Source organism: Moschus berezovskii, chromosome 4 (assembly GCF_049115385.1).
Source record: "Moschus berezovskii isolate FMDL1 chromosome 4, NW_MosBer_1.0, whole genome shotgun sequence".
Lineage (NCBI taxonomy): Eukaryota > Metazoa > Chordata > Mammalia > Artiodactyla > Moschidae > Moschus > Moschus berezovskii.
The window spans coordinates 26,523,568-26,537,976 of NC_142463.1; the positions used below are offsets into that span (position 1 = coordinate 26,523,568).

A 14,409-nucleotide genomic window follows, 5' to 3' on the forward strand; every position below is an offset into this window, starting at 1 on the left:
TGCAAAGAGTTGGACACGACTGAGCAACTGAATCGAATGTTACTTTACAACGCTTACCAGTCCGTCAGCAATTTTTAAAACTAACCTAAACATAATTAGAAGGAAATAAAACAAGGTTAGTTTCATATTTTGTTTAAAAGTTCTCTGAAACTGGTAAATTTTAAGTGGTTTAGTTTCTAAGGTGTTCTTTTTTGGGTGAGTTGAGAGTTTGGAAGAGTTTATTTCTTTACATCCTTTATCATTACTAAAATTGTCTCCTTCAATTCCCACTTTTAAATTAATTACAAGCAAAGGTCCTGGAAAGAAAAAGGAATGTTGATAAACTTGAAAGACAAGGCAGAGAAAAATAGGTTCGAACTGACATTTTAAGTTCTTAAAGTCATATGTTTTCTTTTGCTTTGTAATGCTAACAGTAATTGATCTTGACTGTTTAAGATAGTTCAGTAGAATTTGACTTGATAACAATGCCTTGGAAAAATACATGTTATCTTCTATTTTAAGAAACATTATACTTTTAATCCATGTATAAGTCATCCCTGGAAGAAATATGTTTTTCTTTGTTTAGTAAACATATACAATGTAGTAAAGTAGCTTGATACTATAATCTTTTTTTTTTTTTTCAATCCTGTAGCTTTTTGATGACAAACTTCAAAACTGCAAAGATGATGAACAGAGAAAGGTAACTTCCGTAATCATGATTTTGACTTTAAAAATTTTTAAACCAGGAGCCTTTCAGAGAAGCAATAGAAGGACTTCAGTGTTTTGACTACTTTACTGTTGACCTCCTATAATGTGCCGTATAGGTTTTAAGGGGAGTTTTCTGGTGCATTTCTGGTGTGGTTTCATAATTGAACAAAAGAATAACTGAAATTTTTATTATAATACCCTTTTTGTAAGTACCACCTTCCTAGGAATAAGTTCTTTTTGTTGAGGGATCATATGTTGAAGGTAGAAATTTATTAAACTTACATGTGGTCACTTCAGATATTAATAAGGCGACTGATACAATTTTCAAAATAAACCAGAAGCCACAGATGAGGACACAAAATGAATGTTGCTTTAATTATAGTTCCTCCCTCTGGGTTTCTGACAGCCACTCTGTAGTTTGAATATTATTTTCTTTTTTCAATTAATGTTTTCCTTTTCCTTGACTAGATTTCCTGATGCACCATCATTTAGTTTTTTGCATTTCTATGGTTAATAGAACCATAGCCTTGCATTTGGCTCTTTTACACTTGGTAATAGTAGTGAGTCATGTTTAGCTTACCTTCTTAGTTTTGGATTTAGTTTCATGTCATTTTTAAGCAGCTTTGCAAAGTTTAAAGTGATTCTAAAATAAGCATTTTAAAATCACATAGCATATCCTATAGAAAAGACAAAACTTGCTTTCAGGTAAGGAGTAAGAATGTTTTATATTATTCTTACAAATCTTGAATTGAATCACATGAATTTTATTTGAGGATGTAATCCATTAAGTGTCTGAATTTTTTATTTAAATGTTTGACTTAAATTAAGAAGTACAACCAAAACCTGCCTGAACTCAGAGTAACGAGTACATTTTTAGTAAAATTCTTTAAATGACTAACCAAACTAACTAAAAAACAGCAATAATATCTCCTTGTGTTTCTGACAGTTTATTTAAACTTATTTTTCACAGAAAATTGAAACCCTCAAAGAGACAACAAATGTAAGTTATATGTTTGATTAACTCTGGCTTTGCATTAGAATGTGCTTTAAAATGTTTCTGTTTTAAGCTGCTACTGTTAATAAGAGCAATTGAGATTTTAATTTTTATGAATTTTTATAAGAGTTTAAGAATTGTGTTATTTTCTAAAGGAATTTAAATGAATAAAATAATCCCTTTAATTGAATTGACTTCAGATGCCATTTTGTGTTTCTGGTCTCGTCTTTTTGAGATCCTTGGATAAAATATATTATCCACGCACAATGCATATTTGCGTTTTCTGGTATACTGGCCTTCTGACATTATGTACTGGACTGCTAATAAAACTTCTATTTTGATAAAAGCATTTTAGATACAGATATAGTAGTATTGTATGTTCACCAGTATTTCGATAGGATCCTTTATTCTCCATAATTCCATGAAAGTCTTGAATAGACATTTTGAGAATTTACATTGAGATAGGCTGCTCTTGATCTAAGAATTTGGAAGTTAATCAGATTCATATCCCTTTGTTTGAAATGTTAAAAAAACTCTTTAGATGTTATTGAGAATGTTCTGATCCATAGTCAGACGCATTATCCATTACGCCACCAGTCCCATACTTAGATGTTATTCAGTGTAAATTAACCATTTTTTGGCATTCCCAAACGATTCATAGAATTGCTAATAATAATTTCATTTGACACTGTCAGCATATTCCCTGTTGTCTCAGACAGTGAAGAATCTGCCTGAAATGCAGGAGACCTGTGTTCGATCCCTGAGTCCAGAACATCCCCTGGGGAAAGGAAATGGCAACCCACTCCAGTATTCTTCCCTGGAGAATCCCATGTTTAGAGGCTATAATCCAGGGGATCGCAAAGAGTCAGATGGACACATACACATATATTGGAACCCACTTGAAATCCAGAGAGGGTATTTCTTATGTAGAGAAGACTTAAAATCCTGTGTATTTGAACTGATTTTTATATTTTAAGCTTTAACATTATATGGCCATTTTACTGGGGGCAAGATCCTAAAATCAGTATTTTGTTTTTGTAGAGCATGGTAGAATCAATTAAACACTGCATTGTGTTGCTGCAGATCGCTAAAGTAAGTAAATTTTATTTTTGATTATTTTCATTTAATGGGATTTAAATGTAATGGCATTTTTCTCTAGTAACCAAAATACTCAGTTCTGAAATATAGTACCTTTCTACAGTAAATTTAAGTTCTATTTTGGGGTTCCTGTTACTGTTGAAAAACTATTGTGTTTGGATGTTACTTGCCAGCCTGTGCCTATTTTGATGAAGTCATTTGTGATGGTGGCTGGGAAGGAAGGGAGCACATTTGAATGACTCACCCTTTCCATTATCACTGCTTGAAACACAGACATATTTTGCAAAATCTTTCACAAAAAGTTTTTTTGTTTTGTTTTTTTAGGAAAAAAGGAATTGAATTTTAGCAGAGTTATTTTTGTTCATCCATAATGAAGAGTATAATGGAAATAAAATTGTTTTTTGCACATTTTTTTCTATAATAAACTGCTATCCCTTATTCATAGAATAAATATGATTATTGTGATTGGTTAACAATTTCATAGATATTGCCTGCTTTTCTGAAAAATTTTGATGTATTCAACCTAAAAATGTACTTGATAGCATGATATTTTGAGAAAAATTTTAGTATTTGAAAATAAGTATTTAGAATTTTTTTTTTTTTTTAACCATTGACTGGACCTCTATTTCTAGCCAGTAGCTAAAAGCAGGTGGGCAGCCAATTCATCAACCAGGTTTGGAAATGTTTGAGTTTTTAATTATTTGGCCTATTTTACGTATTCAGTTGTATATACTTGTTTGCCTAATAATGAAAACTATTTTCCTAGCATTGTTAATGACACAATAGTATAGAAAAATGCATTTCTGCTTAGATAGTATGGCTATTAACTTGTAAGTGTAGGGGTGAAGGGAAGTATCATTTTCTTTTGAGGTTATTAAAGTGTCAGAACTTAAGGACTTGTGTTCATTTTCTAGGTAGTTTTGATGACTATGCCTGATTTTCTATATGTTTCTAAATTTCCCATCTATTTTTGTGGATCAAAATATATTCTAAAGGGAAAATAGGGTTGGAGGCATAAGGGGGGTAAGGTTTTTATTTTGTGTTTTCTTTACTGTGAAATTACATGAGTGGGTTGGGGCACCTACAGTTACCCAAAAGCTTATATACAGATAACCGGTAAAAAAAAACGTTAAGCTCAGTGTGATAGGTATTTTAGGGAATGTCTTCTCTAGAAGATTGAGGAAGAACTGATAGTGTTTAGACTAATTTGGATCATCTCTGCAAATCATGGAATTCTCCAGGCAAGAATACTGGAGTGGGTTGTCATTCCCTTCTCCAGGGTATCTTCCTGACCCAGGGATCAAACCTGGGTCTTCTTCATTGCTGACAGATTCTTTACAGTCTGAGCCACCAGGGAAGCCCATTCAGTACTTTAGATAGCTGCTCTTTATAAAACAGAGCAGCCTAGCCTCTTTCAGTAGCTCACCATTTAGCTACCCAAGAAAGAACATTTTTGATGCTCTGTCTTTTGAATGAGTTACAATTGAAATTAGTAGGAAAGCTTTATTTTAGAAATTTGTACAATTAAGTCAGTACTTGCTACCTGTTTGTTTTAGCCCAGCTTAATGGACCTCCATTTAAGTTTAGAATGGATAACATGGATCAAGTAAATGGAGTTTGGCTTTTTAATTTTTTCCAGAAAGACGTTCACTGTTTAAGCTTTTTATGTACAGATATATCCCTCAAATTATTTATGTACCCTCTGTGAACTCTGTGTATTTGTAAATAATTTAAGTGTAAATCAGGCTGTGTCACTTGCCTGCTCAAATCCCCTTAATGGTTTCCCACTTCCCTGGAATGGAATCTAAATGACTTACCATAACTTAATGGCGTTTGAGCCATCACTACTCCCTCACCTCATCTTGCTTGATTACACTGTTCTGACAACATTGGCCTGTTTTCTTTCGCTCAGGCCAACCATTTTCTGCTTCAGGGATTTGTATTTGCTTTCCCCTCTGCCTAGAAGGCATTTCTTCTAGACTTTGGGGTTTACTCCCTTACTTTTTTTCAGATTTCCACCCACATGAACTCTCTTTGGAGAGACCTTACTGACCACTCTATCTAAAATAATCTTACCTTCCCGTTAGTTTCTTTTGCTTCTTGGCCTTGCATCATTAGCCAGATTTACATGGTATCTTGTTTATTGTCTGTCTACACTTGACTATATAATCTCCTTGAAGACTTTGTCTTATTTACTACTTGTATTAGAATGCTTGCACTGCCATAACAGAAACACCACAGACCGGGTGACTTCAACACCAGAAATATATTTTCTCACAGTTTTGAAGGCTAGAAGTCCAAGATCAAGGTTCCTATGGATATGGTTTCTAGCAAGGACTCTTCCTGGTTTGTAGGCAGCCACCCTCTCACTATGTCCTTACAGGGCCTTCCCTTGGTGTGTGCACACTGAAAGTGAGCATGAATGAGAACTCTCATGTCTCTTCTTAGGAGGACACTTACTGGATTGGGGCCCCATCCTTAAGACCTTGTTTAACCTTAATTTACTTTCGTTACTCCATTGTCTTCATTGTCTTACTCCGTGGGTTTCATTGTCTGAATTGGGGGGTGGTGCATAGACATTTACTCCGTAACAGCAATGTATCCTCAGTGTCTAGAACATTGCCTACCATGTAGCAGGGACCTGATAAATAATTGTGAATTTTGAATGCATTTTTTAATACATAATTTGTAATAGTTCATGGTTTAGTATTTCCACTATATGTATGATTTTTTAGTTAGCCATATGACTCTTCGTCCTTGTAAATTAATCTTTGGCTAATCAGTCGATCTATGATTAAGATATTAGTTTTTAAATAATAATGAGAGGCAGCATTACATTATATTTAAGAGCATGGACTTGAGAGCCAAACTGTCTGAGTTTGCATCTTTGCTCCACCATTTGAGCAAGTCTATTTACCCTCTCTTTGCTTTGGTTTTCTCCTATATAAAATGGGATAATAATAGTATCTGTACTCTTACTGGTAGTGTGAAACTTAAATGAATTAGTGTTTGCAGTGCTCTTAGTACCAAGCCTTTTTTTTTTGGCTTGGTACTAAGAGCACTGCAAACACTAATTCATTTAAGTTTCACATGGGAATACGAGACCATCTGACCTGCCTCTTGAGAAACCTGTATGCAGGTCAGCAAGCAACAGTCAGAACTGTACATGGAACAACAAACTGGTTCCAAATAGGAAAAGGAGTACGTCAAGATTATATATTGTCACCCTGCTTATTTAACTTATATGCAGAGTACATCATGAGGAACTCTGGGCTGGAAGAAGCACAAGCTGGAATCAAGATTGCCGGGAGAAATATCAATAACCTCAGATATGCAGATGACACCACGCTTATGGCAGAAAGTGAAGAGGAACTAAAAAGCTTCTTGATGAAATTGAAAGAGGAGAGTGAAAAGTTTGGCTTGAAGCTCAACATTCAGAAAACTAAGATCAAGGCATCTGGTCCCATCACTTCATGGGAAATAGATGGGGAAACAGTGTCAGACTTTATTTTTTGGGGCTCCAAAATCACTGCGGATGCTGATTGCAGCCAGGAAATTAAAAGACGCTTACTCCTTGGAAGGAAAGTTATGACCAACCTAGATAGCATATTAAAAAGCAGAGACATTACTTTGCCAACAGAGGTCCATCTAGTCAAGGCTATGGTTTTTCCAGTGGTCATGCATGGATGTGAGAATTGGACTGTGAAGAAAGCTGATCGCCTAAGAATTGATGCTTTTGAACTGTGGTGCTGGAGAAGACTCTTGGACTGTAAGGAGATCCAACCAGTCCATTCTAAAGGAGATCAATCCTGGGTGTTCATTGGAAGGACTGATGCTAAAGCTGAAACTGCAATACTTTGGCCACCTCATGCGAAGAGTTGACTCACTGGAAAAGACTCTGATGCTGGGAAGGATTGGGGGTGGGAGGAGAAGGGGACGACAGAGAATGAGATGGCTGGATGGCATCACCAACTCGATGGACATGAGTTTGAGTGAACTCCAGGAGTTGGTGATGCACAGGGAGGCCTGGCGTGCTGTGATTCATGGGGTCGCAAAGAGTCGGACACGACTGAGCGACTGAACTGAACTGAACTGAACTAGTACCAAGCATTAATTAGTCCTAAATAATTGTTTAAAAAAAAAAAACTCTCTAGGAGGGCATAAATTTTAAAGCCACCAGAGGGCATGTTGGTATAATTTTGAGAACTGATGGGAATATAAATTGTTATAGTTATTTTGGGAGATTATTCTGCCTTGGTGGGTTAATAAAATTTTGGATTCAGGTACTCTAAAAAAAGGTACTTTCAGACTCCAAACAGACACGGCCAAAAAAAGAACATAGATAATATGATACCTTTCTTGTTTGGGGTTGATTTAGTATGCAGAGGTTGGATTTTAATCTTCTTCAAGTTTTCTGAGTCTTTCCTTTTAATTCGCACTCCCTAAAGCTTCACACCTGCCTGAATGATTAGTGCATTGGTTCCCAAATTTTGCTGCACCTTAGAACCACCAGGGGGGCCTTTAACAATTCTGATGCATGGTTCCCATCCCCAGACATTCTTGTAATTGCTGTGGTGTGTCAACCTAGACACTGGATTTTGCAGCTCCCAGGTTGATTGTAATGTGTAGCAAAGTTTGGGCATTCCTTGGTTATTGGGATTTTTAGGTAAGTTGTGTTAGCTTTTATAACTTCATTCTTCCTTTGAACCATAGGTAGACAGCAGTGTTCCATTCATGGGGAACTGCAGAGGAAGTAAGGAGTGAGGGGAGGGAGCAGAGTGAAGATAATCTGGGAGACCTCTACAGCAGAGGACTTGACCAGTTCATCAAGATTAGGTGATATGACCAGAAGTCACAACTCATACAAGCAAGGGAAATTAATAATGTATTTTATTTAACTCATTATATCCAAAATAGTATCATTTCAACATGTAATCAATGTAAAAATTCATTCACTAATGAAATATTTCATTTTCTCTCTCCTTCTGACTTGGCACTAAGTCATCACTATCCTGGGTATGTTTTATACTTTGAACTAGTCACATTCAGCTACTGAATAGCTCCATGTGACTAGTGGCTTCCAAAGTGGACTTCACAACTCTAGATTATAATTTTAGAACTGAGTTGTGCTGTGTGCTCAGTTGTGTCTGACTCTGCGACCCCATGGACTGTAGCCTGCCAGGCTCCTCTGTCTATGGAATTTTCCAGACAAGAATACTGGAGTGGGTTGCCATTTCCTACTCTAGGAGATCTTCCCAACCCAGGGATCAAACCCACGTCTCTTGCATCTGCTGCATTAGCAGACATTCTTTACCACTGTGCCACCTAGATACTTTTAAAGTAGATGTATCTGTAAGTTATCCTTGGATCCCAGATTCTCTCAGAATATTTTTCTGTGTAGACTTTTTGTTTACATCTCAGCATTCATTAATTTATTAGATTTTTTTTTTAAATGAGATTTTATTGTTGTTTAGTCGCTCAGTCATGTCCAACTCTTTGCGACACCATGGACTGCAGCACGTCAGACTTTCCTGTCCTTCCACATCTCCTTGAGCTTGCTCAAACTCATGTCCGTTAAGTCGGTGATACCATCCAACCATCTCATCCTCTGTCGTCGTCTTCTCCTCCCGCCTTCAATCTTTCCCAGCATCAGGGTCTTTTCAAATGAGTCAGTTCTTCGCGTCAGGTGGCCAAAGTATTGGAGCTTCAGCATCAGTCCTTCCAATGAATATTCAGGACTGATTTCCATTAGGATTGACTGGTTGTCCTTGCAGTCCAAGGGACTCTGAAGAGTCTTCTCCAACACCACAGTTCAAAAGCATGAATTCGTTGGCACTCAGCCTTCTTTATGGTCCAGCTCTCACATACGTTATAAAGTTCGCTCATTTAAAGTTTATGCTTTAATAGTTTTTGGTATATTTACAAGTTGTACAGCCATCACTATAATCTAATTTTAGCACATCTTTATCACCACCACCCCAACAAAGAAACACCAGACCTATGAAGAGTTCAATTCCTGTAGCTCTTTCCCTCACTCACTCTTGCTCCTGCCTCTCCTCTAATTCCTGGCAACTACTAATCTATTTTCTGTCTTAAACTTGCCTATGGGGCTTCCCAAGTGGTAGAGTGATAAAGAATCCACCTGCCATTTCAGGAGAGGTGGGTTCGACCTCTTGGTTGGGAACATCCCCTGGAGTAGGATATAGCAACGCATTCCATTACTCTTGCCTGGAAAATTCCATGGACAGAGGAGCCTGGCAGGCTACCATCCATGGGGTCACAGAGTCAAACATGACTTGAGTACACACGCCACAGCACAGACTTGCCTATTCCGGACATTTTATATATTTAAGATCATATAATACATGATATTTTGTGATAGGTTTCTTTCACTTAGTGTAATGTTTTCAAGGTTGATCCATGTTGTAGCATGAATCAGGACTGAATTCCTTTTTATTGCTGAATAATATTCCTTTGAATGATATACTACAGTTTGTTTATGATATACAACATTTGGCTTGTTTTCAGTGTTTGACCATTATGAGTAATGCCTCTCTGAACATTTATGTATGATGTTTGTGTGTGGATGCTTATTTTCATTTCTATTAAGTATATACCTAGGAGTGGGGTTACTGGGTTAGGGTAACTCTCTGTTTAACTTTTTGAGAAACTGCTAGACTACTTTTCAAAGCAGCCACACCATTTTATATTCTATTCATAATGCATAAAGGTTCTATTTGCCCCCCGTCCTCACCAACATTTGTGATTGTCTTTTTGATTATAGCCATTCTAGTGGTGTCTCATAGTGATTTTCATTTGCACTTCTGAAAAAGTGTTCACATTCTTTGCCCATTTTTTTAGATGGATATTTTAATCTTATTTAGTTATAAGGATGATTTTATGTCTGCTGGATACAACTTATCAGATATAATATGACTTAGAAATTTTTCTTCAAGTTTGTGGGTTGTCGGAGAAGACAATGGCACCCCACTCCAGTACTCTTGCCTGGAAAATCCCTTCGATGGAGGAGCCTGGTAGGCTGCAAATCCATGGCGTCGCTAAGAGTCAGACATGACCAAGCGACTTCACTTTCACTTTTCACTTTAATGCATTGGAGAAGGAAATGGCAACCCACTCCAGTGTTCTTGCCTGGAGAATCCCAGGGACGGGGGAGCCTGGTGGGCTTCCATCTATGGGGTCACACAGAGTCAGACACTACTGAAATGACTTAGCAGCAGCAGCAGTAGCTGTGGGTTGTCCTTTTACTTTCTTTATAGTGTCCTGAGAAGCATGTAAATTTAAAATTTTGGTGAAATCCAATTTATCATCAGTCTTCTATTGCTTTTGGCTTTGGTGACTTTTCTGATAAATCATTGCCTAAGCCTCAATTACAAAGATTTACTCCTGTGTTTTCTTTAGTCTTATAGTTTTAACTCTTACATTTAAGTCAATGTATAATCTACTTTGAGTTAATCTTTGTGGTGTGAGGTATGAAGCCAAGTTCTTTTTTTTTTTTTTGAATGTGGATATCCAGTTGTCCTAGTCCCATTTGTTGAATGTCATCAAACTGCATTGGAAATTTTCTTTCATTTCCATAGCATATTTAGTTTTTATTTTATGTAATAAGCACATGTATAGGCCCATAATTAAGAGAGCTTTCATTAGACTCCATTTCCTTATTAGAAAGATGGGAATATATTTCATGAATTTTGTTGGTAGGCATTTAAAATACTGGAGTCTATAATTCTGGTCAAAAGTCTTCCCAGATTATGTTGTGCTGGTGTTTTTGTTATGATCGTATTTCCAGATCTCAGTCATGTTGGTTTGATCAAAGAAGATAATATCCATTGTGTTAAGGAATGAGGGATGTAAAATCAGATAAACATATTTATAATCTAAGTGGGAAGTAGCATTAGATCCTTTCTTTGTTTAATTAATGTAATTCACATTGATTTCAATTGAATCTCTGGTTCAGTAGTACTTGAAATTGAGCTTTAGCTGGCCCTGATTAAAGGCAGCTGTGGTTTACATACAAAACAAGAACAATAAAATTTTTAAAAAGAAAGGTAGGGTGGGGGTGGGAATGAGTGTTGTAAACCCTTTAAAATAATAGAACAAAATTCCTTAATGATGGGAATGGATTGGTAGTAAGGCTGTAGGTTCATCTAGATTTGACTCTGCCTTGAAAGATAAAGCTGGAAGAAGCACAAGCTGGAATCAAGGTTGCTGGGAGAAATATCAATAACCTCAGATATGCAGATGACACCACCCTTATGGCAGAAAGTAAAGAAGAACTAAAAAGTCTCTTGATGAAAGTAAAAGAGGAGAGTGAAAAAGTTGGCTTAAAAGCTCAACATTCAGAAAACTTAAGATCAAGGCATCTGGTCCCATCATCACTTCGTGGGAAATAGATGGGGAAACAGTGTCAGACTTTATTTTTGGGGGCTCCAAAATCACTGCAGATGGTGATTTCAGCCATGAAATTAAAAGATGCTTACTCCTTGGAAGGAAAGTTATGACCAACCTAGATAGCATATTAAAAAGCAGAGACATTACTTTGCCAACAGAGGTCCGTCTAGTCAAGGCTATGGTTTTTCCTGTGGTCATGTATGGATGTGAGAGTTGGACTCTGAAGAGAGCTGAGCACCAAAGAATTGATGCTTTTGAACTGTGGTGTTGGAGAAGACTCTTGGGAGTCCTTGGACTGCATGGAGATCCAACCAGTCCATTCTAAAGGAGACCAGTCCTGGGTGTTCATTGGAAGGACTGATGCTGAGGCTGAAACTGCAATACTTTGGTCACCTCATGCGACGAGTTGACTCACTGGAAAAGACCCTGATGCCAGAAGGGATTGGGGGCAGGAGGAGAAGGGGACGACAGAGGATGAGATGGCTGGATGGCATCACTGACTTGATGCATACGAGTTTGGGTGAACTCCAGGAGTTGGTGATGGACAGGGAGGCCTGGCGTGCTGTGATTCATGGGGTCGCAAAGAGTCAGAAACGACTGAGTGACTGAACTGAACTGAAAGCACAACAGTAACAAAAACAGTAAACCCTTCCTTAAAATACCCTGTAGATAGCATTTATTATTGAGAACACTTTGAGGGAAAAATTATCAGATATTTAAGTTTATTTTTTTCTTCCAGTTTTATTGAGATATAGGAGACCGCACTATGTAAGTTATGGGTGTGATTGACTTTACTATTAATACATCATAAAAGTTTATCACAGTCTGTTTAGTGAGCATCCATTATGTCATTTAGATACAAAATCAAAGAAATAGAAAAAAAATTTTGTGTGATAAGAACTCTTAAGGTTACTTTCATATATAACATACAGCAGTGTTAGTTATATGTATCATGTTGTGCATTACATTCCTAGTACTTGTTTATCTTAAAATTGGATATTTAAGTTTATTTAAGTTACACCAGAAGTAAAAGTGGTGGTTTTCTTAGATAATATGATGTACTATATCAATAATGTCTTGCTATATAACAAACCCATGTAATCTGCCGTAAAATAGTCATTTATTTTGCCCACAAATCTGGGGTGACTTGGGTAGGCCTCATGACTTATTTCTGTTTCACACAGTGCCTGTTGTTGGCCTAATTGCAGGGGTGGGGGTAGTTACCAAAGGATGCACTTTCAAGATGATTCACTCACGTGTTTGGGAACTTGAGCTGCGGCCTAGGTTCTCCTCCACATAGTTCTTTTTACAGTTGTTTGACCTTTCTCACAGTGTGGTGATTGGGTTCCAAGAAAACAAGGCATTTCTGTGACCTGGTCTCAGAAGTCATAGTCACTGCTGTTATGTTTATTGGTAGAGACAATCACAAAGTTTTGAGGATAGGAGCCATGAACTCTACCTCTTGTTGGGGCCATTTTTGGAAATTATAATCTACCCCATGTGTTTCTTTTCACTTTATTGCTGCTTACATGTATTTCTGAGAAATTCTTTGGAAAAAATCAATTTAATGTTTAGAAGTTAGTAGAAAACTAAAAGTAAAATAAAAGATCATCTGAGCAAGAAACTTTAAAATTTTCCTTTCTCAATAGTTCTCAAGATTTTATTTTCAACTGCCTCTATTAAGAATTACTGAAACTTTGGATATTGTAAATATATAGTTAATTTACTTGTGCAAATCCCAGCATGAATTATGTACTTATCAACATGCTTTTATTCTCGAGGATATGCAAAGTATATACAAAGAAAGTATGCATTGTGTTGACAGTTTATAAGACCACCCCTGGGTTTGGTGATGTGCTTGGAGGGCACAGCATGTAGCTGTCCTCACAGATATGGTTTATTACAAGAGGAACCAAAGCAAAATCAGCAAAGGAAAAAGGCACATGGGGCCAAATTCAGAGGAAACTAGGCCCAGACCTCTAAGAATCTTCACCCAGTGAGATCATCCAAGGTGTGCTTAATTCCTCCAGCAACAGATTGTGACAACACATGTGAAATGTCTGCCAGGGAAGCTTATTAGAGACTCGGTGCCCAAAGTTTTTATTGGGGTCTTGTCCTGTAAGCACTCTCTACCTTGCACTTACCAAAATTCCCGAGTCCCAAAAGGAAGGCAGGTGTTCTGCATAAACCAACCATTTGGGTTGCTTAAGCAGTTCAGGCACAATGAGGTACCCTTATGATAGGTGCTGGGAACCCTCCTAAAATCCAAGTTCCCAGACACCAGCCAAAGGCCAACTTTGTAGGCAGGCTTTTCTAAGGATAGCTATTTCAGGCCCACTGTGTTAATTCTTTTTTTTTTTTTAATTATCCCCTAATCTTTAAATTGTTCTTGATTGACCCTTCAATGTTGTAGATTCTGAATAAACTCCATAGTTAAAGAGTTAAACATAAATGAGATATAACTTGGCTGTTAACTTTAAAACCAAAACCAAATATCAATTTCTGTTAAAACTTGAAAGCTTCCTGATAGTATGGAGTTGAAATGTTAACAGTTTTAAGCTAAATATATTATCTGTGTATTACTAATAGATGGATTATAGTTACAGGAACAAATATGTTCAATAACTTTCCACCAACTTCTTCTTAAGTACATCCTTGGAGAGGAGAGATGAGTCTTATGGAGCATGAGTTCTGGAACTAAACTGGCTTCTCACACTTTCTCATTTTCTCATCTATCCAAGGGGGATAATAATAGTACCTACTTGATAGAGTTGTAGGTGGAATAGGTGAATTAATATACACACATATTTTGCTTTGTTGCATTTTGCAGACACTACCTTTTACAGATTGAATGTTTGTGGCAGCCTTGTGTCAAGCAAGTCTGTTGGCGTCATTTTTGCAGCAGCATTTGCTCACTTTGTGGTCTGTCACATTTTGGTAATTCTCACAATATTTCAGACTTTTTCATTATTACTGTATTTGTTATGGCGATCTGTGATCAGTGGTCTTTGATATTACTACTGCAACTCACTGAAGGCTCAGATAATGGTTAGCATTTCTTAGCAATAAAGTATTTAAAGTTAAGGTATGGACATTGTTTTTTAAGACATAATGCTGCTGCATACTTGATAAACTACCAGGATAGTGTAAATACAACTTTTATGTGCACTGGTAAACCAGAAATTTGTGTGAGTTGCTTTATTGTTATATTTGTTTTATTG

The 14,409-nt window shown here is 36.9% G+C and overlaps 1 protein-coding gene across 9 annotated transcripts in view; it reads left to right on the forward strand.

The window, feature by feature from the left end:
* Window positions 1-14,409, forward strand: part of OSBPL9 (oxysterol binding protein like 9) — a 170,106-nt gene that overhangs the window by 126,708 nt on the left and 28,989 nt on the right. For all 9 annotated transcript variants that reach the window (XM_055401919.2, XM_055401921.2, XM_055401923.2 and 6 more), the window contains 3 exons: window positions 632-679; window positions 1,658-1,687; window positions 2,723-2,773. In XM_055401919.2, coding sequence (XP_055257894.1) covers window positions 632-679; window positions 1,658-1,687; window positions 2,723-2,773 — 129 coding nt within the window. The remainder of the gene's footprint in view (window positions 1-631; window positions 680-1,657; window positions 1,688-2,722; window positions 2,774-14,409) is intronic.